Consider the following 27,627-nt stretch of genomic DNA (forward strand, 5'->3'; position numbering starts at 1 on the left):
AAATATAGTTTCAAACAAACATACAAAGAAGCAAAAGAATGTAATAAAACTTAAAGAGCTATCACTGCTTGATACTGCAGGTATCTGTTTTTTTATGAAATTAATTTTAAAGGAATCTTGAGACTGTATGGAATGGATTAAGGATAGGTTGCTTTGTAAAAATAAGCCGCAATTACCTGTAATTAATATACTGATATAACTTGCAGCTATATGTTTTTTCAATCAATTTTACATCATGATGTAACGAATTGAAATAAAAATGATTGTCAGCTTTCAGTCGGCCGCAGCGTTAAGGTTACCAGGTATATTTCTGTTTATTAACTGTACTCACTTGTTTTTTTTAATATTGATACAAAATTAATTTTTTTATATATATATTGTAACTTAGGAAAGTTTTTCGATCAAACAAGCTATTGGATTCCTGCAACGTTAACGAAAGGATGTGCAAAGAAAGAGACCTGAAAACTTGGACAACTGCTTCTTTTTTCATCATAGAAATGCGCCGTGTTTTTGAGCACAGAAAAACTAAAACTATACCTCTTCTAGTTCTTCTAAAGACTGTGGTGAAAAGGAAACATTTTAATACCTTTCCTATCATTAGGAAGACGATAAACAAATCCGAAAGGTTCGTTCAGTATTGGGATAGTCTTTACTTTGGAATAGATTAATAAAAATTTTATAGTATAATATTATCATGGACAACATGTGACTTGACATAAATAAACAACATATTAAGAGCCCCATTGGGACAATTTACACGCAAATGTATGTAATTATAGATAATAAAATGGTACTGAGTATTAATTAAATGGTGTTGTTTCATTTTTGTTAGATTAATCGATAGATATTGTAGCAGTAGAAAGTAATTAAAGATAAATACAAAAACAAAAACAATGTCTCGACTCATGTTTTAAATCGAAATTTACAGTGAAACAATTCATAGATTCTTCGTATAAAAAAGTTTAGAGTGGTTTTATACAGATTTAAAAAAATATGAAGAAGAATAATCTCAACAATCATTGCTAGTGATTTTTTGGTAATTATTTTATATTTTTTTCGTTAAAGGCTTTTCAAGTAAATAAATAAATAGGTAATTAGGTACTATCAGTTTCTATTAAATTGTTTTAACCTACAAATGAACAATCATGAAATTATAAACCAATATTGCATGTTACAAAGTCACTTTGGTAATTATTTAGAATTGAGGCTCCAGGAAAAAATCGCACCAAAAAATTTTTCACCACCTGGAAACTTTTCATTAGGTAGAATTAGATAATTAAAGGTGGGAGACATATTATTTCCATTATTTTAGACATTACATGGTACAACTTACATACGATAAATCAATTAATTTCTTTAAAATCGTTGATCATACGTTTCAGAAGGTAGCAAAAAGAGAGGCGAGGGGGGGAGTGTTTATAATTTGGTTAACATTTACTCGTCCTTTCCCTCTTTCCCTCATTCGGCTATGTTCTCATTTTATTAAAACGTTGATGTACATAAACATGTGATATAAGCGATGAACTTTTTTGTTTACACTAATCCGACGATTACTGATCCCATATTATGTTATCATGATTTTCACTTCTAGAAATTCACATTCTTTGGCATGCCTAAATATGGTCGTCGGGACTACCACATGAGTGGATACGTCACCGAATTTTTATTCAGAAGACGCTTCCCCAATCACACTACGCAAGCTCTTGCTATTGTCATTCGAGTTTTTATGTTAAATTTAATTTTTTTTTTAAACTGTATTCATTCCAAAATATATATTTTTGTTTTCGATTATTAATAGCATGATAAGCAAGAGGGAATGTGAGTGGTGAAAGGGGGGCGACTGTTGAGAAATAAAAAATAATTTTATAAATAATACCTTCCATCCTCCTTGTCACTTTATTATTCGAATTTAAGCTATACCTATACCTGATAAGGGTTTTCTTTTCGATGAAACCCCATGAAACATGCCTCCCCACCTGAATTAACTAATACTATCTAATGAAATAGTTTCCAGGGGGTTGACAATTTTTTGGAACGATTTTTGCCTGGTACCCCAATTCTAAATAATTACCGTCACTTTATTCTAATTATTCTAATAATTTTAACTAAATAAGAGTGGGAAACATTAGGAAAGTTTCAATATATACTTTAAAATCTCATTCTTCACAATACAAAAAGCTGAAAGTATATATAGTAAGCTGTATATACTCCATTTTATGAAATGACTCAGTTGATTTTGTATAAAAATTTTTATTTATTTCTACCTGTGATGAGTAAAGTTAGAATAGGCACTAAAATGGTTTAATATAGAAGTAAACTCCGAGAAGGTATTAATCAAACCAGGGTTTGTTGTAAAACTGTTGTAAATTAATCAATAAAGTAAAGACCTCAGCTTAGTTCTTTAATAAAAACATGAAGATGCTAGATAACAACGTGAAAAATGCCGGAAAAGGAATCACCTGGACCCCCAAAAGCCAAATATGTGAGAGTCATCCTAAACTAAGTGCTGTATACAAGAGGAGGATGTCAAGGAGACGACTAGGAGTAATCATCGTGACACCTTGTTATAGCAAATTTCTTGGAAAAGACGTTGGTTATGTAAATGGCTTGTAGTTGTTGAAACGAAATAGATGAATAATAATAATATGACAGTGATAGAATGAATGATTAGCTTGATAAGAATCTGGAGTGCCATAATAACTGTAAATACAACAGATCTTCCCCACTAATATGAAGGCTGGACGGAAGATCTTCATTATATATTGTCTGAGTTTTTTTGGTGTGGATAGAAGGGCACAAAGGAGTTTCTTGTAGTTCCTGCGTCGTAGGCAGCGGCTGCTCTTCTTGAGGTTGTTCTTTTTGAGTTGCTGGCTGCTGTTGGAACGGCGATTGGACTGGACCTTTACTTTCAGGTAGAGGGTTTTGAGAACGACATTGAGGACTGCCAAACACAAAGACGACTGTCTTTTCTTTCATCAGTCTGTTTCACTTGAACCACGAGGCATCCTGTCCGAACAAAGTTGATTAATGTGTCAAGGCACTTAGTTAAAACGCCAAATTGCCAAGTCTCTTTATTATTGAGGTAAAGACCTGCACAAACCTCATCAGGGTCAAACACATTTTCCATCGTGTTATACGCATATTCAACATGGGGATAATCCAATGGGGATAAGCCAATATATATAAAAAAGGCCCAAACAAAGTAGATTATCAGCCTGAGGAAGATTTGGACCAGAAATAGATTCAACTCATCGTTAATGTCATCGCCAAGAGAAGATTGAAAGAGCTGAGGATCCCCTCTCGCCACAATCAGCTGAGGGATATAACTAGTTACTTCAGAAAATACAACTCCAGGGCCTAATATGTTTTTGGCAGGATTTAGAGTAGAGGCAGTTTCCTTAAAAGTGGATCTATTCTATAAGCTAGAGACAATAACAAACAAACAATCAAAAACTTTGAGTGGGAAGATACATTTACCAATGTATATGGCACTTTTCCGATTAAAAAAGAAGAAAGCCATAAAATTAGAAAGGGGATCGGGGTAAAAAGAAGACTAACGACTTATTGGATGATATACGATGAATGAAAATTTCGTCGTTATTTAAGGGATGCTTTTTGGAAGGAACCAGTTAGTCAAAATGCACCGGGGTGAAGCTACAAAAATGACTTTTTGTGTAATATTCTCAGTATGATAATTTCAACAAAATTTTTAACTAGCATTTTAATCCTTGTTTATTGGAAAGATACTTATCAGGAGAAATAATATACCAGTAAAATTATATGGCTGCAGTTTATCTAACTTGAAAGTAAACATTCAGTTATTAAATTATATTACAAACGAGGCTACCATAATTCTATTCAAATATATAGGGTGTTCTGGGACTTGATGCAAAAAATTCGGGAGTGAGTAGATAACGTGAAAATAATTCTGTGGCATGAAAAAAATTTCTCTTACGAGCCCTCGTTTCTGACTTATAGGCATTTAAAGCTGCGAAATCAAAATAAATAGGTACGTAAATTTTCTAAATTATACATTCGAACATTATGAATTTTTAATGGATGATAATTCTACACTACTATCTGAAGGCCAGGACTTTACAGAGACAACCTGTACAATCTAAAGATAGTAAAAATTAATGTTTTAATTTTTAACTTTTTTGAATTTTTAACAAAAATATACTCTTTGTTAATCTCGATAGCATTGATGGCTTAGGAGATTTTTAGATCGTTGTAAATACCAAAGAAACCAGTCGCTATAAAGAGACATTCTGAAGAAAATAACCATAAATTGTAATTATTTATTTTTTATATGGTGATGTAAGCTCCTTATCTTCTGATTCAAATGTTAGAAGACATGTTGGTATGATAGCTACAACGGAAGGTACTACTGAAAATAATTTCATTTTTATATCCCTTATACTTACATGTTCACCAGACCTAAATCCTATTGGAAAACTGTTTAACCAGTTTGAAAGTTGAATAAAACGCTGACAATAGCAATACATCTCCAAGAAATTCAATCAGAAGTATAAAAATTTCAATTTAGAGATAGTCGAAATTATTCCTAGACCTCAATCAGCAAAGGGATCTTACGTAGGCATAGCAATGCCAAAGGGAGCATTACATTGTGGTAGATGTGAAAGGCGACAAGGCTTACCATTTGGGTACTAAAATTGAAGTACCATCTTTATACTAATCGAATATTTATGGAACGAATAAGGATTTAATACATGTAAATTCCTTTGAAAGAAATTATCACAATCACTTTGTAACATTATACACAATGTTTTTTGCTATTAATAAAAGTCAATTTATTATTTGTTCTATAATTTGTTTAAAAACTCAAATAATAAGAATATAATGATGTGTTATCTCTCGACGTAAGCGTTACGTGAATGAAATTTCATCTTTGTTGGAATGTTTAAAAAAACATAGATAGATAATAATTTAAGCAATGTAAACATTTGGTAGATGGATAATTTCATTATACTTTAGGGAGACTGTAAAAATAGACAATGAAAATTATGTTACGAATATTATATTATGAAAATAAAATGGCTGAACTTCCGAAAAACGCCAATGAAATTTTACAGGTGACGTCGATATTTTTGAAATTCCCGCGATCTCGAAAGGTTGAAAAGCACGATCATTTCGTGCGCAGGTAAGTAGGAACAGAAATATCCCCCATTTTGCTCGTTCATTAAATTAGTGGTAAATAAAAAACTGCAAGTTTAAAACATTTTTTGTGGTTTGGTTTTTTGAGTTAAAATTAAAAGGAAATCCAAGACTCGAGAGCTCAAACGGCACTTTACCAGACTAGTGAAGACAAGCCCCGTACTTGGGTAGAAAGAAACTACAAAAACAGTACTCGCGTATTCCATAAGGTAACAAAAATTAAGAAATTGGAAACGATCTATTCTCTTCGGATGTTAAGCTGCAACTGGTTAGGTTAGTTTAGGTTAGGTTATGTTAGGTTAGGTCTGGTGCGTTTACTATAGTATTCCTATTTTTCTTTCCTTGTTCGTGGCATGAATAGACCTATATTTTCTTAGTCCTTATACAATTGTGACTATTCCCTATAATTTTTACCTTCCAATTCCTTTTGGCGTTTTTCAGAAGTTTATCCAATAAAATTTCAGACAGTTATAACGTGAAAAAATTCTGTTATAACAATTTTCTATATTGTAATACATCTTGATACAACAGCACAGCGCTGAAGACCGCAGAATCGTTTCCACTTCTTCAACTGAGAAGATCATTTTTTACTGCAGTAGAAATCCAATAAATCAATTAACTTGAAGTCATCTGATTGAAGACTATTCCCAAGCAATAAGCTTTCGGAATCGAACATTTTTTCGAACAATTATCAATGTTCTTGGGTTATTAATACATTAATAAATCTGGAGACTAAACGGGTGAGCCGTTGTGCAAAGGGCTTTATTTGTAATGTCTTGGAACACCAGTCAAAATCACCCAGTGGCCATTAGTTATGGACTATGGGGTGTTATTTCAATTAAATATTTATTTGGAATTTAAGTTCAAAAAATAATGATTTGTATGTCCAATGGACCCAGAAGATTTAAGTAAAACCATAAAGGCAAATTATTTATATCCTTTATTGAAAGAACTGCAGGAAAATTGCTATTGATTTGTAACTTGGGACGCATATTTTTGAAAATCTAATTTTCATACTAAAATAGTGTAAAAATTAAAAAAGAAGAATCAAAATTTGTCTAAAGATACTGAAAGTCTTTATTCCTGTCTATTAAAAGTAACTTCAGTTAGTAGGATTTTCGATTCATTTCCTCATAAACTATTTGGCATCATTTGTAAGCGTGCTGACGGTATCTTCAATTCTGTAAGTTTCACTGTGAGTCTTTATAAAGGCACAGACCATACAGTTATATGACTGCTAGTCATATTTTTCTCAAGCAAAAGCAAATTGACAGAACATGAATTAGGAGGAACATCATCCTGTGGGATTTTCGATTCGCTTCCTCATAAACTGGGAATCAATTCTTTAAAAATTGATTTCAATTTATGTATTTTTGTAAATTTTATTTATCAAAAGTATTAGGCAAACGGATTCAAAGATAAATAAAGAAGGAAAAATTAACAATTTAAATCTTTTAGTCTCCTCAGTTTGAGCATTGTTTCCATTGACATAATTGTGAATTTTGAAATGTTTGAGCGTGAATCATAAATCTATCATGTAGCAATTGAGTCAGAGAAGAAATCTCGTAGAGTTAGGTAGAATGATGGGCTTAATGGGCTTTGGAGTACTTTAATTGTAGCAAAACCTTGTCCACGAGGACAAGAAATTATGTAAAATCCTAATTGTGAATCGGCAAGCTTATGAACCATTTCATGCAAGTTTAAAAGATGTAGTTGCTTACAATCCAAAGGACAACTTACTGAGAGCACTTTGAAGAGGACATCTCATCAATATTCATCACGCATTTATCGAATAATATGAAAGTGTTCTTTACGTCTTCTAGTACTGTTTTGACTGTGCTTCATTTCATTCACAGCTGTTTCCTTTGATGTTTATTACAACAGTTATTGTTTTCTAGCGAATCGTACAAAATACAACTTACATCTCAATTAAATGATGTTATTGACCAAAAGTGATTAAAAACAATAAGGATAAAACGAATGATAAAGTAAGTATATTCTGAAATAACTATTATTAAAGTTGAGGCGCAGTAGTGAAGCGCGATAAAATTTTTTAGGCGTTCTACAATGTTTCCTAGAAAAAAACTTATCTTGTAAAAGTTCCATCATCTTTGTCAAATTTCTATTTCTTTTTTTATCAGCTTTTGTACTGAATTGATGGACTGTTGTTACATCTTACTGATATTTGTATTACTTCACTTCCAAGAAAACTCATAATATTTTCATTTCCAAAAACGTCCTAAGCAAATTAAATAGATTCAAAACTTTCAGTAACTTAGATATGTTGAGATATTGTTTTTTAAACTGAACCCATTCAGAGTTTCATCTAATTTAGCTGAAAACTTTTTAAGTCCAAGATTATGCACCACAAATATTGATACATTTAATAATATTTGACTATATATACATATTCTTCGACAGTTTTATATTATACTATATAATTGTATAAAGAATATTCTTTATACAATGATTATATGTATATTCAACCAAAGAACGTATTCTTGGCAACTACAAAGACAACTCGTTAAGTTTTCATATTACTTTATCCTCAAACTTGAGTGCTTACGATCCAAACTTTATCTCCAGCAAAAAGTAAACGTTCAATATTTTTGACAAGAATATCTTGTGTAAATTTTTTGTACAGCTCATTGTCTTACTTACAACAGATTTTTTTAATAATATCCGGTAATTATCTTTTCGCTTTTAGTTCTATCTTTTGGTATAAGTATTTACCAAATCTCTTGGTGTTTATTAAGTAAGATATTATACACAATATCCCACACACTCTATTATAGTATATTATTATTTAGTTTGAATCGTCCTAAATAACTAGACAGTTCGGTAAGCCGTGGAAAAAAGACTATATGCTCGACATCTACAGCGTTGCGCAACGACATTCTTCAGGTAAACACAACACCATTTTAGACCATCGGGACTATAAGTTGTGTTATCGTAGATCATGAAAAGAGTGCACAGAATACGTTCGTGTATCTAAGATGAATAATACTCTAGCACTAAAACAACTTGATTCGCAAGGAAGATTGATTATTCAAATGGTGATTGTTGACTTTATTGAGGCGACTGCGAAATATTAAAAATGTTGTGCTAAAAGTAGGCGATAACTTTTTGTACAACTTCCCACAAAAACGTCAAATCTTCAGTGATTATTTTAACATATCATAAAATGCTGGATATTATTTTTTTGTATTTGGTAGGTTGCAAAATAATTTATAATCACCTTAAATAATGACCTTTGTTTAAGGGAGGTTTCATCTTCTTTTACATACTTAAATTGTTTGAATTTATTGTTAAAAGTAAATTGAAATGGAAAAAATTAACAATGAAAAAAGTTAAAGATGAATTTTCTACATGATAGTATAGGAGTTGATAACATTTGTATGATATTGACAGGAGACTTTTCACAATGAAGCATAACTAAGAAGCAGAAAGTAAATCACCAACAAATAACAGCTTTTAATGTGATGGCTTAAGTCACGAATACAGTATCTCTCGCCACTGTAAACAAATCACAGTAAATCGCAGAATTATTCGGCAAAAATTTCAAGTGGAGCTTGCAAAACCATCACTGAAACTTATATAAGCTAATAGCTTCGAGAAACAGAGTACTGATTCCACAAACACGATTTGATACTGTCAAAGTAACAATCAGAACTTCTTGGTTCAAGTGTTAAGGAGAGGAACTTACTTGCTGAAGAAACGACAATTTTCATAAAAAAGAAACTCCGTGTTTTCCACATTTTACAATATGGAAAATAAGATACATGTCAAGCTTCCTTCTTGTGGCAGTGAAATACAGTTTAAAAGCTGTGTTATTACGTAATGAAATTAAGAACTATCGACCTAAGTTGTCCATTCAGAAACAAACCTATGAAAAACTGCACTACCTACTTTTCGAATAAATAAACTACAATGACTACAAGTTATTTGAAAGTTATCATTAAGGATTTATGAAACATTGCCGTCTTCTTTATTCTTGGACCAGTGGTCCAGTGGAGAAAAACTTTGTGAGGAAAAGTTTGCCAAAAAAATACGAATTTCAACAGTGATATCAAAATATTAAGTATTTACTTCTCGTGGACTAAAAAATATCCTTTTGTCTCCTCTTCACATTATACTTGGACTATTGGAAAACTTTGTGAAGATTATGAATGAATTAAGTAAAGGATTTAAATACCTAATATCCCAGTTAAATGACCCTAACCCTATTGGGTTACGAGCTAGAAAGATGTTGGGTGATTTTAATTTTATAGAACGCCTAGCACTTGAGCCTTGGAACTTAAACATCATTAGGGGGTTTTGGGACAACAATATGCACGAACAGCTGATTAAATAACTTTTAGATTCCTATAAATTGCATTGTTGCCGATAGAAAATACACTTTCTTTATTCCCATTTATCATTGTTTCTTAGAATTTGAGATCTTTTATTGATAAGAAGGATGGTACCAAGTACGATGAGATCCTATTAGTTACTACTAGATATTTTTTATCGTCATGATACTTTCACACATTGTTGACTGTAGATGACGATGTCTTACCAAATTTGGACTATCTACGTAAAAATGTAGATATTGTAAAAATATTCCCATGGGAGTCACTAACTATTATTAAAATTACAATTTAGCTCTGATAAAATTATTATTTTTAATATTATGTATATACGTTGATGTAATACAAACAAACCTTTAATGTTTTACACATTGATTGTTATCAAAATCTTATATATCATTTATTTTTTCAAATAATCCTGTTCGTAAGATGGAAGCTTATTCTTATTTTCATTTTTACAGACAAATCTAATGTGGATGTTCTCAAGAATTATTTCAACATTAATTAGATGAAAATAGTTATAACTTGCACTTGCACTGGATGACGTTATTACACATATGCATATAAGAAATTTATTGAGATACTGGAGATGTTTCGGAGTAGCAATCGTCATAATTATCATATTAAATTTACAATCGCAAGAATTTCAATACCAATACAACCTAGCCTGTTATTCTGCAAAAGGAAATACATTACCCGACATATCAGAAGTACCTCCCCGAAAAGGAAAATCAATATTTTTCCATGAAACATCTTGTAAATCATTACAAAAAGGAAAAATAACAATAACTTCACGTCAAGCATGTGCAGTAGAGAGCGCCGCTATTATGAATCCGAATTTAGACATTTATTTGCTTTATACTTCACCAGGTATTATAAAAAACGAAGGAGACGAATCTGACTTGTTCCTAAGTGCCTTATTAAGTTATAAAAACGTCAAGATTTTACATTTAAACTATGAAAGGTACATTAATAACACCCCTGTAGGAAATCTCTGGAAGTACAATAAAATACAAAGCTCTCGTTACTCGCTGAGTCATGCTAGTGATATACTTAGGTGAGTTATAGAATATTTAACGGTAGTAACGTTACCTCTATGTAGAAAATGGGTCAATCCTCTTTACGGTAATATTCTCAATTCCCTTTAAGATTATGCTGGTTCATAAATGGACCATTCCAGAATGACGTCATTGACAGTTCGGCCACCTTCATTGGGTGGCACACAATGTCATTCTAATACTTGTATTTATAAACATTGCCGAGTTTTTCAATTTTCAAAACTTAATCTGAGGAAATTCTTAGAAATTCCAAATTATTGTTTCCAATTTCTTGCTGTTTTGAACAACAGCGGAGATCATTGGAATGCACTGTCGGATGTCAAAAGAAATGCTTACAGTTTCAAAATAGGGATATTTAAATGAAAGCATACTAATGAATGAATTTGTTCAAAACATTTTATAACAGGTAAGGGTCTTAGAATGGCAAAACCATAAGTTTAATATAGTACCGATATGGGTACGAAATGAATACTGAAGTTGGTATTTAGATTAAACAACAAATTTCTTAAGTTTATTGAAATTTGTGACACTGAAATCATCTAAAAAAATTTGTATTATGAATGTATCAATAATACACTGTCTACACTAATACTATTACACTATCTGAAGCGCGTTTCGATAACAAAGTTATCGTCTTCAGAGACGGAAGTTTACCTACTTATTATGAAATTCAATACTTCCATTGACGGGTCTTATTTAGGAACGGTTGTCATATAATTTCTCGTGACTGACACCTAACATCACCGCTTAAGATCGATAATATTCACTTTGATCCATTATGTCGAAATAAAGTCAATGAATAATGCAATATACAAAAAAGTCACCCACAAGATATGCTCATTAACAGAAGAGAATAAATATTTTGTTTGTCATCCAGACAAAATGGACGATTTCTCAAAGTCACATTGCGGTTAGCTTTTATCTTTTGCCATCGAAAACACGTGTTACGTATAATTTACTAACACTACTTTTACCACATCGACACTTAAGTCTTAACCTTGTTTTATGCTCAAATCAATTATGGATAATTATCTATTTTCTCACGTTTTACTTTGTAAAATGAATGAATGAATGAATCGATGTCTCATCACTTTCTGTCTCCAATGACACAAATATGGATAAATTATGCATCATTTCATGATTTTTTTCATGGTTAAGTTAGGTTATTGTTGTTGAGCTTTGTGTTTTCAGTTTTTTCTTCTTTTCATGGCAATTAACGCTGCAATCAGCGAGAGGTCTGAACTACTGGACGTCCATTTTAAAACTGGAATACTGTGTAGTGACATTCAGTATTTTACTTTTTCATCTGTATGAGAGGCGACTCCATCTTTTTTGGAAAATATATTCAATCTTATTTGAACGTATACATTCAATTTGAGTTGAAGCACATTAGGGTACACAACTTTCTCTTAGAGACGATGATACTGAAATAGTTTTTTATTTTTCATGACTCGACTCCTACTGTCACCAACGGGTATTAAAAATTTAGTTTCATCACTTCAAATAATGGGGTTCCATTGGTTCGAATCCCATAATTTGTGCCCGCACTACTCTATTTGATTTTGAATTTTGATCATCAACGTGCCTCTCTTTAGTTGGGCATTTCTTTTAGTGGAAACGGAAAGCTAGATAAAAAAAAAACTAGAAATAGGCTTTTAAATAAGTATAATAAACGATAGCTAAGGGACAGTTCAACAAAATCGTTTGATATTAGATTAACCTGGAGAATCATACCAAAAAAATTAGAAAGAATTATGTAGAACAGTCATACATTTTCGAACCATTGGCTTACCTTCAATGGTGAGGTAATGATACGTAGTTGGGCATTTCTTTTAAACGATGATAATAGATAGATCAAAAAAAAGTAGAAAAAGGCCATTAAACAAGTATAATAAACGATAGCTAAGGGACAGTTCAACAAAATCGTTTGATAGTAGATTAATCTGGAGAATCATACCAAAAAAATTAGAAAGAATTATGTAGTACAGTCAAACATTTTGGAACCATTGGCTCACCTTCAATGGAGAGGTAATGATACGTAGTTGGGCATTTCTTTTAAACGATGATAATAGCTAGATCAAAAAAAAAAAGTAGAAAAAGGCCATTAAACAAGTATAATAAAGGATAGCTAGCGGACAGTTCAACAAAATCGTTTGATAGTAGATTAACCTGGAGAATCATACCAAAAAAATTAAAAAGAATTATGTAGTACAGTCAAACATTTTGGAACCATTGGCTAACCTTCAATGGAGAGGTAATGATACGTAGTTGGGCATTCCTTTTAAACGATGATAATAGCTAGATCAAAAAAAGTAGAAAAAGGCCATTAAACAAGTATAATAAAGGATAGCTAACGGACAGTTCAACAAAATCGTTTGATAGTAGATTAACCTGGAGAATCATACAAAAAAAATTAGAAAGAATTGTGTAGTACAGTCAAACATTTTGGAACCATTGGCTTACCTTCAATGGAGAGGTAATGATACGTAGTTGGGCATTTCTTTTAAACGATGATAATAGCTAGATCAAAAAAAGTAGAAAAAGGCCATTAAACAAGTATAATAAAGGATAGCTAACGGACAGTTCAACAAAATCGTTTGATAGTAGATTAACCTGGAGAATCATACCAAAAAAATTAAAAAGAATTATGTAGTACAGTCAAACATTTTGGAACCATTGGCTAACCTTCAATGGAGAGGTAATGATACGTAGTTGGGCATTCCTTTTAAACGATGATAATAGCTAGATCAAAAAAAGTAGAAAAAGGCCATTAAACAAGTATAATAAAGGATAGCTAGCGGACAGTTCAACAAAATCGTTTGATAGTAGATTAACCTGGAGAATCATACAAAAAAAATTAGAAAGAATTGTGTAGTACAGTCAAACATTTTGGAACCATTGGCTTACCTTCAATGGAGAGGTAATGATACGTAGTTGGGCATTTCTTTTAAACGATGATAATAGCTAGATCAAAAAAAGTAGAAAAAGGCCATTAAACAAGTATAATAAAGGATAGCTAACGGACAGTTCAACAAAATCGTTTGATAGTAGATTAACCTGGAGAATCATACCAAAAAAATTAAAAAGAATTATGTAGTACAGTCAAACATTTTGGAACCATTGGCTAACCTTCAATGGAGAGGTAATGATACGTAGTTGGGCATTCCTTTTAAACGATGATAATAGCTAGATCAAAAAAAGTAGAAAAAGGCCATTAAACAAGTATAATAAAGGATAGCTAGCGGACAGTTCAACAAAATCGTTTGATAGTAGATTAACCTGGAGAATCATACAAAAAAAATTAGAAAGAATTGTGTAGTACAGTCAAACATTTTGGAACCATTGGCTTACCTTCAATGGAGAGGTAATGATACGTAGTTGGGCATTTCTTTTAAACGATGATAATAGCTAGATCAAAAAAAGTAGAAAAAGGCCATTAAACAAGTATAATAAAGGATAGCTAACGGACAGTTCAACAAAATCGTTTGATAGTAGATTAACCTGGAGAATCATACCAAAAAAATTAAAAAGAATTATGTAGTACAGTCAAACATTTTGGAACCATTGGCTCACCTTCAATGGAGAGATAATGATAGGTAGTTGGGTATTTCTTTTAAACGAAGATAATAGCTAAATCAAAAAAAGTAGAAAAGGGCTTTCAAATAAGTATAGAAAACTATAGCTAAGGGACAGTTCAACAACATCGTTTGACAGTAGATTAACCTGGAGAACCAACCCCAAAAAATAGAAAAGAATTATGTAGTACAGTCAAACAATTTGGAACCATTGGCTCACCTTCAACGGAAAGGTAATGATAGGTAGTTGGACATTTCTTTTAAACGATGATAATAGCTAGATCAAAAAAAGTAGAAAAAGGCTTTGAAATCAGCATAAACAACGATAGCTAAGGGACAGTTCAACAAAAGCGGTTGATAGTAGATTAACCTGGAGAATCATATCAAAAAAATGGAAAAGAATTATGTGGTACAGTCAAACATTTTGAAAACATTGGCGCATCTTCAATGGAGAGGTAATGATATAAACCTGCTGCATGTGTACAAATTAGATTATGGAAGCTTCATTTACATGTCAGTAAGCAAATCTGATTTAAAAACTCTCAATTACTTTCACAATACCTACAGCTCCAAAAATTTGCCGTGAAAGTTTCAGATCCGGTCCTTCTGAAAGTATCTATTTTGAATCTAATGGACCTCCCCTATTCGCTAATGAGACAACTACTTTTAATTTCATACTGTTACAGCACACTATGACAGTTCAAATTATCCTTTTAAAAATTGTTCACTCGACACAAGTAATTATGAATCTAAACTCCAATCACTTCCAGCAATTCTATCACCACTCATATCTAATATTAACTTGTCTGAAACCATCCCTATTACTAGCTTATCTTATCATTGGCAATAACCAAAATTCTTTAAATATATTCCTTACGCATGGAAGACAGCGATATACTTAAACAACGGTTTGGAAATATTATTAATGTCGTTCACGTCAATAAACTCCATTAGACCAACTTGTCCCGTACATCTTATTATTCAGTATATTCATATTAACAGTGTTGAAAGCTTTGGTACTTTAATTTGGATACCATCTCACACCGAAATACTTGAGAACGGACTTACTGAAAATAAAACTAACCTCCAAAGTGACTCAATACAATGATCTGATAACTAGGATAAGATGTTCAATACTCGAACAATGGTCAAATCACTGGGCAAGCTGCAATACTAAGTTACATAAAATTTAAAAGTTCAAATATCTTCCTCCCACGAGTCTTACAGATGCAGTTGCTGTATGTGGACTACGTGTCGGGCATACTCGACTGACGGATGTTTAATGTCCGCTTAATCCATTATTTGAAAGAAGTTAATTAATATAATGAAATAGAACTTGTTAATGTTAATGTACCATGTGTCAATGATCTTAGTTGTCCAGACATCTTTATTCAAATAAAAAGAAGCTAATATTAATTCTAACTTCTTCTTCTTCTTCCTGCTGTGTATAGGCATCATTGCCTGTTTTTCTTCACGTCATTGCCTCTGCTCAGTCACATGGGAGGTTGTCACTCCATCTTTTCCTAGGTCTTCCAATGCTTCTTTGTCCTGCTGGTGATTTGTCCCTTGATATTTTCACAATTCGTTCTTCCGTCATGCGGTCAATGTGCTCATTCCATATTATCTTTCTATCCAGTACCCAGTCATTGATATTATCTATCCCGCATGTTCGTCTTATGTTTTCACTCCTTTCTCTATCCAGGAGTGTTCTTCCCGCTATTCTTCGAACTATTTTCATTTCTGTAGTCTCCAATATCCGTTTCGTTTTAGAGGTCTCAGGTCGGGTCTCTGCTGCATAGGATAATATAGGTCTGATTGCAGTCTTGTAAATGCGGGCTTTTGCTTCAGTTCGAATGTATTTATTTCGCCAGATTGTGTCATTTAGGTATGCTGCTGCTCTTGAGGCTCTTGTAGCTTGGTTTCTTACTTCCGTCTCCACGTCCCCGTGTCCAGATATTTCGATTCCCAGATATTTAAATTTCATTTCCTGGTGTATTATTTTGTTATCCACCACAAGCTTACATCTGATCGGTGTCTTGGAAGTAACCATTGATTTTGTCTTTGCCGCTGATATTATCATATTGAATTTTTTTGCTGTTTTGTTAAATTGGTACAGTAGCCTTTGCAGATCGTCCTCGTTCTCCGCCAACAGTATCGCATCGTCTGCATAGCACAGGATTTTGATTTCTTTGTTTCCCATAATTCTAACTTATTTGTATTTATTGATGTCATAATTAAATACTCCAAATGAAAGTTTTCTTAATCTGTTGGTTGATTTTGAGGAAGAAACGTCTCCTACATGTTTTCTTTTACCAATTTCCAGATATGTTACGCTATGGAAATATGGCGGAATTTATTTAGATCTGGACGTGGTTATTTTGAAGTCTCTGGAAGATCTACCCGCAAATTTTGCTGGATTACAATCTCTGACAGATGTGGCAGCTGGTGTGATGGGTTTTGCTGCGTCCGGTAAAGGACACGAAATGGCAGAAAGATGTTTACTCGATCTTCAAAAGAACTTTGACGGTGACAATTGGGGAAATAATGGTCCAGGAGTGATAACAAGGTTCGAAAGTCTGATTACGTTTTTTTTCTTGAAAAACGGTATTGAAAACAGATCAAAATATTAATGTTGGCAACCTTCATGGTTATATTAATCATTAGAACAACGACGACATGAAAGTCAAAATGGAAATCCATTTAAACCAAATTAAAACTCTTTTTCCTCAATATCATATCCCAATAATAAATAACAATCATTGTTTTTACTATTCATAGTTACATTTAAATGTATAAGTAGAATTATAAATTTTACCTAAATCGTCTTATTTATAATTAATAACTTCCTCCTTTCTAAAAACTATCGTTTTTTGCTTTGTTTGTATATATATATATATATATATATATATATATATATATATATATATATATATGGTTTTTTAATATTCCTTGGTGTGTTAATGCAGCATTTTTTAACTTATTGATGACTTTTTAATCTATTTTTTAATTACTGTGATGTCTGTCCTACTAAGCTAGAATTTCGGGAAGCGCTGCTGATATTCATACTGAACTTACTATTTACAATGCCAATACATAAACATTCACAATTACACTTCCCAACGCGCGTTTCGATAACCAAGTTATAGTATTCAGGGACTGAGGGTCAATAATTACAAGAAACTTGACTTCTAATGTATTATGTCTTTTATGGCTTGTTATATAACAGTTTTTCAGGTTAATTATTATTTATCTCTCAATCTCAATCTCAGTTTTTAATTTTTTAATATCTAAGCGAAACGTCAATATTTATATTTGTATTAAATACCAATTTTCAATAAAAAGAGAAAAACATCAAAAATATTTATCAAACTATTTTTGCCTAGGTCAAACTAGTTTGATCCTAGTGACTGCGCCAATTAACTTATGAGTCCGTTTTTAAAAACAAAATTTTATTAAATTCGAATTTACAAACTTGATGTTACCACTTTACTATAAGACTTTCAGATTCAAGGAAGGTAGATTAACATATTTGTATACATTTATTTTGGGGTTAACGAATAAAGAAGTAATAAAAATAAAACGTTGTGGAAGATCATGAAACTAGCAACGTAAATTGAAGGCGACGACGAAACTGTGATAAAAATATCATTCTGGGTTAGGATCAATAATCAGTTCTGATAAGTGATCTACCTGAATCCGGATTATAATTTCCTGAATGATGGAATTTCGTCTTATTACTTGTAAATACTATTTGAAATCAATTGTATGGCAATTGTAATTAGTTTAAGTTGAATTTATTGGATTTTATACCCGCACAATTAAGAGCTGATCGACTGATCGTCAATTAATGAAAAGAAAATTATTACATTGTTATTTTATTGGCGCTTGAACTCGAATATTTTGTAATGTAGCTGACTAATGTTATTTTTAAATGAGTTTGACTATATACGTTTGACCATTTTCCACATCTCTTAATTTTTGTTATATTGTTATAGATTATTGTTGAATCTTTGTGGAATAACCAATAGGACCAAAGATACCAATTTATTAGAATTAATTGTCGATAAGGATTGTGGAGGATTCACTGTATTCACACCTACAGCTTTCTATCCGATATCGTATCAGACTTGGTATTGGTATTTCGATGAATATAAATTACAATCTATGATATTTAACACTGAAGATAGTTACGCAATACATACTTGGAATAAATTTAGCGCCAATACGAAAGTACTTTTGAATTCGGGTATGCCTTATTTTTATTACGCCAAAAAATATTGTCCCAAAGTCGTTGCCGAATGCACTAGGACGTTTTAATCAAACAATTGTTTATTGTTTATTTCGTCGCATTTTACTCATTGAAATAGAAAAAAAAAATATGAGAATAAAATAATTCAAACTAGATAGAACACACAGTATGGTTATTGGGTTTAAAATTATTTATCATCACGTCACTTTGAATCATATTACGTATATAATGAGGCTAGAAACTGACAGATCTCATATTTTGAGATGATGAAGGCGTAATTTTAGAAGATTACTTGCAAGAGGAAAGAAGAGGAAGCTAGTCCAAGTTGTTTTCTTGCAGTCAGCGAATACCATCTGTTGTCAAAGCTTCAAGAACCCTGCATGGGGAACGATTTTCTAGATATAAAGTCAAATGTACAGTATAGTCCTTAGAGACGCCAGCACATTGATAGTAAAAATTTGTAAACCTTATTGCGGACTATATTGGAAAGTTAAAATGATGAATTTATAATTTTTTTATTGCAAATGGGTCATGGGCAGAGCAAAGGGATTAGCCCTCCTGGCCGTGTAACATTTTATTTTCCAGTTGGCAAATGTTTCAGAAGTTAAATTCTTCAAAAAGTAAAAATTTATATATATGCAGGTTAAAAATAATATATCATTGTATCTCAGAAACAAGAGCTGATTTACATGTGTAATTATACAAAAATATATAATTTTGTGTTCGAAATAGATTAGAATTTCAAATATTAAAGTCATATTTTTATATTCGAATGTATATATGAAAATTTTTCATCGATATTAATACCAATTTACACCATACAATAAACGCTCATAATATAACTTTTGTTTTCTTATAAACCCTTATTTTCCTATTCCACCAATTGGACACAAAAGACCCTTTCATTGAACAAAGGCGAACTAAGGAAAGTTACTGGTATGGTTACTGGACACTCTTTGATTGGAGAAACAGCTCTTGTCGTTTCTGTAAAGAACTGAAGGAAGCCGCCGAACACCTTCTTTGTAAGTGCGAGACAATCCATAAATAAAGACTACGGTACTTACAATAAGCTCTTTTAAATCAGATGAGGTAAGCTGCATAGCCCTCAGAAGGGTAGCTCTGCTAGTCGTTACCACCTCACTGGTGAACAGTCCAGGGTACACAACAGATCAATAGGTCAAGTGTTAGCGAGGTAGATTCCTAGCTCATCTAATCTAATCTAAACTAATAAATACTTCTACTGAATTGTGGCTTTGTTAAGTCTCTCTGACTGATAAAAGATTACTTTGAAACTCTAACAAAACTTGGAATCTCTTTCATAACGTAAGCACTTACACCCCAACAAAAACCAAAGGGAATACCACAAATAATACAAAATACTTCGTTTCAATGTTTGATGGATAGCAGGAAATGGACCGACGATTACATGGAAAATTACTTTGTAATAAATTCTCTAATGAGTATCACAAATGGTTAATGTAAAAAATAAAATTCAACTTGACTAAAATTAGCACCTAGCCGCTATTTGGTATTTACAATGTCGAATCGTTCGTTTTTATGGAAATGTGAGGTTATTATATAGAAATGTAAAAAATCTCCGACACAACCACACGAACAGTGGATTCCAGATAGCAATAAACAATATTTACATGGTTAGCGGATTCCAAAACAAAAATCAAATAAATATAGGTTGATTTTTCATTTAGATAAATCATATGGAAGAACATTTCTAAGTATTCGGAAATTAACTGCAGTCAAACACAAGAACCATAAGAACTTTTCGGAATCATTTTTATTTTTGTTCGGAAACTGATCGAGTCATAGCGGGTCGTAGTCATATGACCGTTGGATATATGCGATCAGTTAAATAGTTTTCTACTATTAATTTTTATGAGCATGGTCATTGATAGGTTACTGAGGTTTGCAGTTTTTTTACTTTTCAGCATTTTAGCATAAAAATAGCTTATAAGTGAAGGAGGTAAATCGTTCATAACTGCTCAATAACAATTATCAGAATCTTTCATACCACTAAATGAATTTCATATAAGAATGACCGCACAAAGAAGTGATAAAAATCAAATGTTCTTGTAGATCATGTTTGAAATTTAAAATTTCCACTGAAAATTGGGCGCGACGTTCGACGTCCTATGACAATCGAAAAAGGTTAGTGATTGCAGATGGGTTCAAATTTAACACAGCATTTCAAGAAACTATGCCGTACAATTTAAAAGCAGATGAAGCTTTTTAAATGAAGCATTGATATATACATTGATCAATCAGTATATAAGAATACAGTTGGTGATTTTCGTATGCGTTAAATATTTAAACAACCTACCACCACTAACTTCAAGTCTGTAATAAAGTGTGTAACTATGTTGGGGATAAATGGTATTTCAAATGAAAATTTGGACATATTAGAAAGTAATGTAACGCCAGATAGTCAGCTATGAACACAAATAATTTCAGAGATAAAGTGTATTGAACATAAAAATAATTGAATCTATTACAAATGAAGAAAAAGTAAATTCTTTCATTTATTCCCAACGGTAGATATATTCGTTGATGTTATCATCTCACAGTTATCCTATATCTACCTAGAACAACTGGCTGCTGAACAACATTACGTTTGGCTAAAACACTATTGCATTAAAGTCAATGAGTCAAAGTCATGTTACCAAACTAAATATGTTGGCTTATAGGCAGGAAATCTCTTATATTAACTGGAAACAAAATGTTACTGTATATGAGCATCCTTATTTCTGTATGGATATACGCACTTCCAGCATAGAGATCCTGCAGAGAATCCACAACAATTATCAATGCTCCAGCTATGCTTCCAATTGTGTTATAATACGAGACATCCCAATTGAAATAATCAAAGATTTGATTTTGCAATGTCGAGACGATTTAACCAAACAGTTGTTTTAATCAATTTTCAAACGTTAACATATATTTTGCCGACGTGGAAAACAGAATTCGTCATAATTCAAGGGGTGGATATAAAGATGAAAAACTGAACTACATCCTATAAACTATATTCATGTATATAAATGTTGTGTACTTTACCTGTTATTCTCATAAAAGAAATACCAAGTGAATTTTTGATGTTAGTCCCAGCAAATCCAGCTATATGTGCTCCTAAACTGAATCCCACGATATGAGTTAGTTGCGGATTTATTCCATAAGGAGTTAGGTTGATCGCCAAATTTGACAGACATTGTCCAACATGCCAAGTATTCAAATAAGCTGTAATGTAGCAAGGAAGAGCTGATAGAGGCTCCCAATCAACTGAAACAAAAATATTTCTGTCTAGCAACGGGCTGTAAGCAATTAAGAAAGAAGTTGCACGAATTCGATTAGCTTTGATGATGGTGTCTAGAAAAAAAATGACATAAGGTAATACATTCCGTTTTCAAACTCTGATAATAAATCTCAATCGTAGTTTTTACAGAGAAGGGTGACAACAGCAGAGATTAAAAATTTAACAAAATATAAAAATTTCTGAGGAATGAAATCGTTATTGTGATAGTTATATAAAACCCAGATGTATAAACAGGAAATTTGGAAATGTATTTTAAGCAAAATGGTGTAAAAAAATTAGTTCACAAAAATCAGAAATTTAAACTGTAAGATAACAAAATTCTTGTTTTATATCATGTCAATTAGGACTCGGATTCGAACTCTATATGTGTTGATGGAATGATACCTATCATTATCATACCTACCTTTATCAGTCTTGGTCTCCTTTGTGTCTACATTTCTACATTCTTTTCTCTGTAACAAACCTTCTCTACTCGCATTAAAATCAAAAGTTATCTCCATAAGTAAATTGCTAACTAACTAACTATTATAAAATATCCTTATGAAGTCTATTTATCGCAGAAAAAAACTAAAACAATGATCAGTACCTGATCAACACGTGAAGATCCCGGACGAAATGTGGCGCGGCATCCAAATCAGTGGCACCATAATATACCACAAATAAAAAGCCGTGTGGTAGGTGCGAGCGCCGCATCGGTTTCTTCAACGAGAAGCCGTTAGATCAGATGTAGTACAAAGACGATAACGTATTATCGTACTGCCATGAGATTGCTTATATTTGTCTGTTGCGTAATTTTCTTGAATATGATGAGACAGATCTCAGCCTGAGAAGAGAACTAAAAAGCTTCATTTCAAAACTAGCGAAAAAAAATCCGTGAGCAGCAGAGCTCTATCACGAAAGTCGAATTTTTCAATTCATAATTTCAATAGACCCGGTGGTCTCGAATCCTCTTATTCAATTCCAATTGACAACAAAGAAAAAATTGTCATAATGACAAGAAATTTCTAAAATGGGAAGTAAAAAAAATCACCCTAGCATCGATCATACTCGTATTATTCATTAAATAGGAGGCGGTCATGTTCAACAATTACAACGATCAAAATGATTTCGGGCGTTTTGTGCTAGAAGAACTGAAGAAGAAAACTTTGAACTTGAAAAAGACATCACCCCTACTTGCATCCGAAGTTCAAACCCTCTAGTTAAACTTTTTCTGGCCAAAAATAAGAAAATATAACAAAAATGTCCATAAAATGGAGAGGGGTGGAGATGGAAAGTTTCGACCTTAGACAGGAACTCATCTCGCAACTAATTGAACCTACATGTGAAATTTCATTTTTCAGTCGCTTTTCGTTTGACCTGCAGAGGTTAGCAAAGGTCAAAAATCACTTTTTTGCACTGCGACCCCTCGAAATATTCATTTTTTTTCAACTAAACTCTAATAACATCAATCCGCCGCCAAAAAAGCCATGTATACTAATTTTGAACCAAATCGGACCCATAGCAATTGCTCGAGAGAGAAGAAAATAAGAATTGTAGCTTAAACAGATATATATATATATATATATATATATATAAATATATATATATATATATATATATATATATATATATATATATATATATATATATATATATTGCAGCTCGGAAAAGTGAACTGGATGATGAATAAGAAAATGTATTGAGATAGAAAATGTTTAATAACCGAATTATAAGATGCTATATATAATTGAAAAAAGTAAAAATTATAATATTATACTGATTTTTAAATGAATGTGTTCTATATTTTGGCCATTTACTTTATATCTACTCCAAACTTCACGTTTACATTGTATATTTTTGTAATAATAATTGTGCATAATTATTTAAAATTTGTATTATTAATCTACTGTATGAAACCGCAAATTATTTCTCAATTGCGGAGTGCGGTCCTGGCTTTGGCGTTTTCAGCCCAGATCACGTGCACTAAGCGTGAATATGTTTTGGTTTACTATTTTTCTTCGATAAATAGACTTTAGTAGTATATTTTCATGTCTCGGTGTAACCACAACCATGTCAAAAGACAAGACAGTTGATTAACAATTTATGCAAAATGTTAATAATGCTGATTACATTTTTTTATTGACTTTGTTTTCGGTCATAGACCCATTGTTACGGAAAAGCTTGAATCAAAATAAAAGTTTTAGAAAGAAGACAACGATGCCGTATGATGTCAATTCAAGTCTTTATCCAAATATAATAATAATCTTGATTAGAGCATTAGTATGATACTGCAATTTTTTTTTTCTAGTTATGTTTGGTTTCCCTGACAGGAAATCATTTTTTTCAACTGATATATGCTATATATTAACTCTTCTAATGAGAGATTGCCATCTTACAGGATCTTTTTTTAGATTTCTTTCGATGCTTGAAGAAATAAAATCAAATTTTTCGACAAACAATTCGAAAAACCTTCAGGGTGTTTTCCGTTTTCTAATCAGAGATGGTGAAATTCACCATATTCTTGATATTCGTCGTTAATAGAGTGGATACTATACTTTCTTTTTTTTTTTCTCATTTTTCTTCTTCTTTATTGTTGAATACTAAAATTGCTAAACGCGTCCAAAATGACATCTTTTTAAATCACTGACAAGAAAATATAGTGCCAACGTTGCGGGTAACGTGGGCGATGCTTCCTGAATTTGTTCAACTAAAAATAATGTAAAACAGATGCAGGTGTCGCCCGCCTCTTGTCGCCTGACGTTTGAGAGTATAACGAAGGCCTTAAGCACGATCTTCACTTGATATTTGGTGAACATAACAATACCTTTCTAGTCTTGTCCATAATTCTTACCTATTATTATATTATATCCAATGCTTTGATAGGCTACAGTCACATTCGAAATAGCCGTGTCCACTTTCATTCCGCCATAACCATGAACAACGATTTTCAGGGGTAAAAAATAATCAAAATTATCTGGAAGAACTGGTTTATAAGGATCCAAATCGTGGTAAGTTAAATTTTCTCTTTTCCCCATCGATAAAATGAATTTTATACCGAAGGAACTGCAAGGTTCTTTGAAATGTATTGGACAGTTTCCAAATTGTAGTTTTATACTTTGTGAACTATCTGCAAAAAAAGACGTGCATCTATATTTACCCATATAAAAAAAAATAAATAAAACGACTGTTATATATTCTAATTTAATTTGAATTTCCAATTCTTTCAAAACCGAGAACTCTTTAAGTATTCTTTACGTATTACCTCGTATTAAATGAAGATTTGGTTTTATCGAGATCACGTACTGTAATCGGTAATAGCCGGTGAACCCTGGACAAAAACAAATCCTGACATTTGATCTTGACACAGAAATAAAAAAGGACGTGATATCCTTAATTAATGTAGTTCCAGTTGACTATCAAATAAAATGTACACAGAATAAATATGCTGGTTTCTTCTTTCGATACAAATCTGGGATTTATTTCTACATTGTATCCTGCTTCATTGACTCGCTTATGAAAAAACTTTTCTACATGCAGATGAAATGGTAATAATATAGAAGAGGAGAAAAACCTTGAACTCAAATTTAAAAATATACAATCACAGTTTACAGATAATGAATATGGAAATAAACTAACACAAGATGATCACAATAAGAGAGAAGGAGAAGACATTCCACGACCGATGATGAGATATAGATAAAGCAATTCATCAATTATTTGATAGCCTCCAAAAATATGGTTTTAAGTTGTGGAAGTTTCTGTTAAAAAAGTGCATATTTGTAGATAGTAATTACTTTGAGCATACGTGAAACGATTTGCCTAAAATGACTTCTTGCACCTCAAAATATATACGAGGGTTGCTTCTTAAGTTTTGAGATATGGCAACACTGATGTTAATATGTCAAATCTGACATTGCCATCATGAAATTTGACATTTTTTAATGAGTTGTCATTAAGGGCTATTAGATTTGTTTACTTGATACTTGAAACATTCATCTTGGTCAAAAGATGGAATTAAAACATTTTCGTGCGATGATTTTCTATTACTTTCGCGTGGAATAAAACAACTGCAGTGTGCCGATCAACTCAACTTTTGGTGATAAAGCACCATCTCGAGTCAACGTGTTTCACTCGCATACCGTGGGATATCGTGGACATACCGTAGGATTGAATCATACTTGGGCATTAGTTCCAATCGCATACATTTAATATTGGATGAACATTTGGCTGTCAAAAATATTTGTTCGTGTTAGAGCTGGTGTCGATTAGTGCAAAGAAATGCTGAAAAAATTCAATCACGGTACTTCAAAAAATGTCTAAAGGATAATGACGAAACATGGATTTTTGCATATGAATCCGAAAACACAACAATTGACTGTATGGGTCTTCCACGATGAACCAAATCCAACAAAATTTGTTCGCGCACGAAGCACTTCGAAGCAAATGGTCGCCTGTTATTTCGGAATTCCTAGAAATATCACCGTTCTATTAGAGAAACGTACACTAGCATGTGCTAGAAATGTTCAAAAAAATCAGGGAAACCAATCGCAGAAGACGAATCATTCTTCACCAAGGCAATGCGAGCTTTCACGCATCAATTCAGACCATAACGTTTTTGAACAGTCAAAACATCAAATTTATGGGTCATCCGCCGTACAGTCCTTGCTTGCCACCAAATAATTTCTTCTTATTCCCGCAGATCAAACTTGAATTGCTAGGTCAACGTTTTTCTACACCTGAAGAAGCGATCAAATCACATGTTTTGGAGGTACTTCAATCGGAATGGAAACATTTTCAAATATCTGTTTATATTTGTCTATTTCAAAACGTAAGTAGCAACCCTCGTAGTCTGTATATATCGAATTATGCAGTTTTGACAGTTATAACTGAATAATTACCCAACAAAAGAAATGAAACAACAGAAGACATCAAAAATGTAGTTGATAAATATACAGATATAGATTTGTCAAGTTCAGCATAAAATTCGTTTATTTTGAAACACAATTAGCAAATAGTAGAAAATCGTTGAATTTAAATGAAATAAAAAAAATTTCCCCAAACTGTACAAAATAATTTCAAAACGTCCCATATTTATCATCATAACGTAATCCTTACTAAATAGATGTTAAACACAAATATCGACTTTTTTATCATTTTTAACAAAAATTCGTCTGTTAGCGCAATAACCATTTTATTAACGGATAATTTTGATTTTACCGTTCACTGTATATTTTATAGAAATTACTTATATTAAAACTTAAATCAAACTAATTTGTATAAACTTACTCAACAAAACCACTAAAATCCACAATAATTCGGTTTCCATTTCACAAAATATATTGCGTACACTAAGATAAATTGAAGCTTATTAACATCCGCACTATTCGCAAGACAGTGAATCTATGGGAAAAGAATTTAATTTAATTCATCAAAAACCTTGTTTTGCTGTTCGAAATATAATTGTCAGTGTCAAGAATTGTTAAGTATTCTAAAAAGGTTCTTCAAGTACTGTCTAAAATTGAAAGTATTGCGCAAAGAGCTCCAATTGAAATTATAGTAATGGATTTTATTATTATTATATATACATATATTTATTATGTATTTTTTTTTAATTAAGAATAGATGGAGGGAGGGTTTTAAAAGGTTTATACAAATTTGAAAATATTCTCTTGTTTTGGTGCAATGAATTTAGAAACCAATTGCCAATTTCAATTAATGGCATATTTATGAACAATTAATAATGTTAATAAACACTTTATTGAACAAATTAAGTGACACTCAAAAAACATAAGTAATTTTAGAGTTCTTAAAATTTGATATACACTATAGGTTCATATATAAGACTATTATTCCAAGTCTCATGTATGGAAAATCTTCATTTCTGGTGTTTCCGTTCAATTTACACCATATAATCAACACT

At 31.9% G+C, this 27,627-nt stretch overlaps 2 protein-coding genes and 1 long non-coding RNA gene across 5 annotated transcripts in view; 2 read left to right on the forward strand and 1 right to left on the reverse strand.

The window, feature by feature from the left end:
• The window catches only part of LOC130447048 (pancreatic lipase-related protein 3-like), a 45,610-nt gene extending 18,519 nt beyond the window's left edge, over window positions 1-27,091 (reverse strand). The window contains exons 1-3 of the mRNA XM_056783673.1: window positions 26,994-27,091; window positions 24,559-24,834; window positions 21,473-21,694 (exon numbers count right to left, since the gene is read on the reverse strand). Coding sequence (XP_056639651.1) covers window positions 21,473-21,694; window positions 24,559-24,834; window positions 26,994-27,033 — 538 coding nt within the window. The 5' untranslated portion in view covers window positions 27,034-27,091. The remainder of the gene's footprint in view (window positions 1-21,472; window positions 21,695-24,558; window positions 24,835-26,993) is intronic.
• On the forward strand, window positions 901-19,248 carry LOC130447032 (lactosylceramide 4-alpha-galactosyltransferase-like). Of its 3 annotated transcripts, none has more exons than XM_056783642.1 (5): window positions 901-1,036; window positions 7,074-7,163; window positions 9,986-10,581; window positions 16,481-16,723; window positions 18,153-19,248. In XM_056783642.1, the coding sequence occupies exons 3-5, from the start codon at window positions 10,082-10,084 to the stop codon at window positions 18,472-18,474; spliced, it is 1,065 nt and encodes a 354-aa protein (XP_056639620.1). In that variant the 5' UTR covers window positions 901-1,036; window positions 7,074-7,163; window positions 9,986-10,081; the 3' UTR covers window positions 18,475-19,248. The 3 variants fall into 3 exon arrangements, with proteins under 3 accessions (XP_056639620.1, XP_056639629.1, XP_056639636.1); XM_056783651.1 differs by lacking the exon at window positions 901-1,036 and adding an exon at window positions 3,789-4,009; XM_056783658.1 differs by lacking the exons at window positions 901-1,036; window positions 7,074-7,163 and adding an exon at window positions 3,789-4,009.
• LOC130447057 (uncharacterized) lies at window positions 25,107-26,977 on the forward strand. The gene is made up of 2 exons (XR_008910206.1): window positions 25,107-25,252; window positions 25,312-26,977. It is a non-coding gene; the product is annotated as an uncharacterized LOC130447057 (long non-coding RNA).
• Window positions 27,092-27,627: the final 536 nt, after the last annotated feature.

This window comes from Diorhabda sublineata, chromosome 1, assembly GCF_026230105.1.
Source record: "Diorhabda sublineata isolate icDioSubl1.1 chromosome 1, icDioSubl1.1, whole genome shotgun sequence".
Taxonomy (NCBI): Eukaryota; Metazoa; Arthropoda; class Insecta; order Coleoptera; family Chrysomelidae; genus Diorhabda; species Diorhabda sublineata.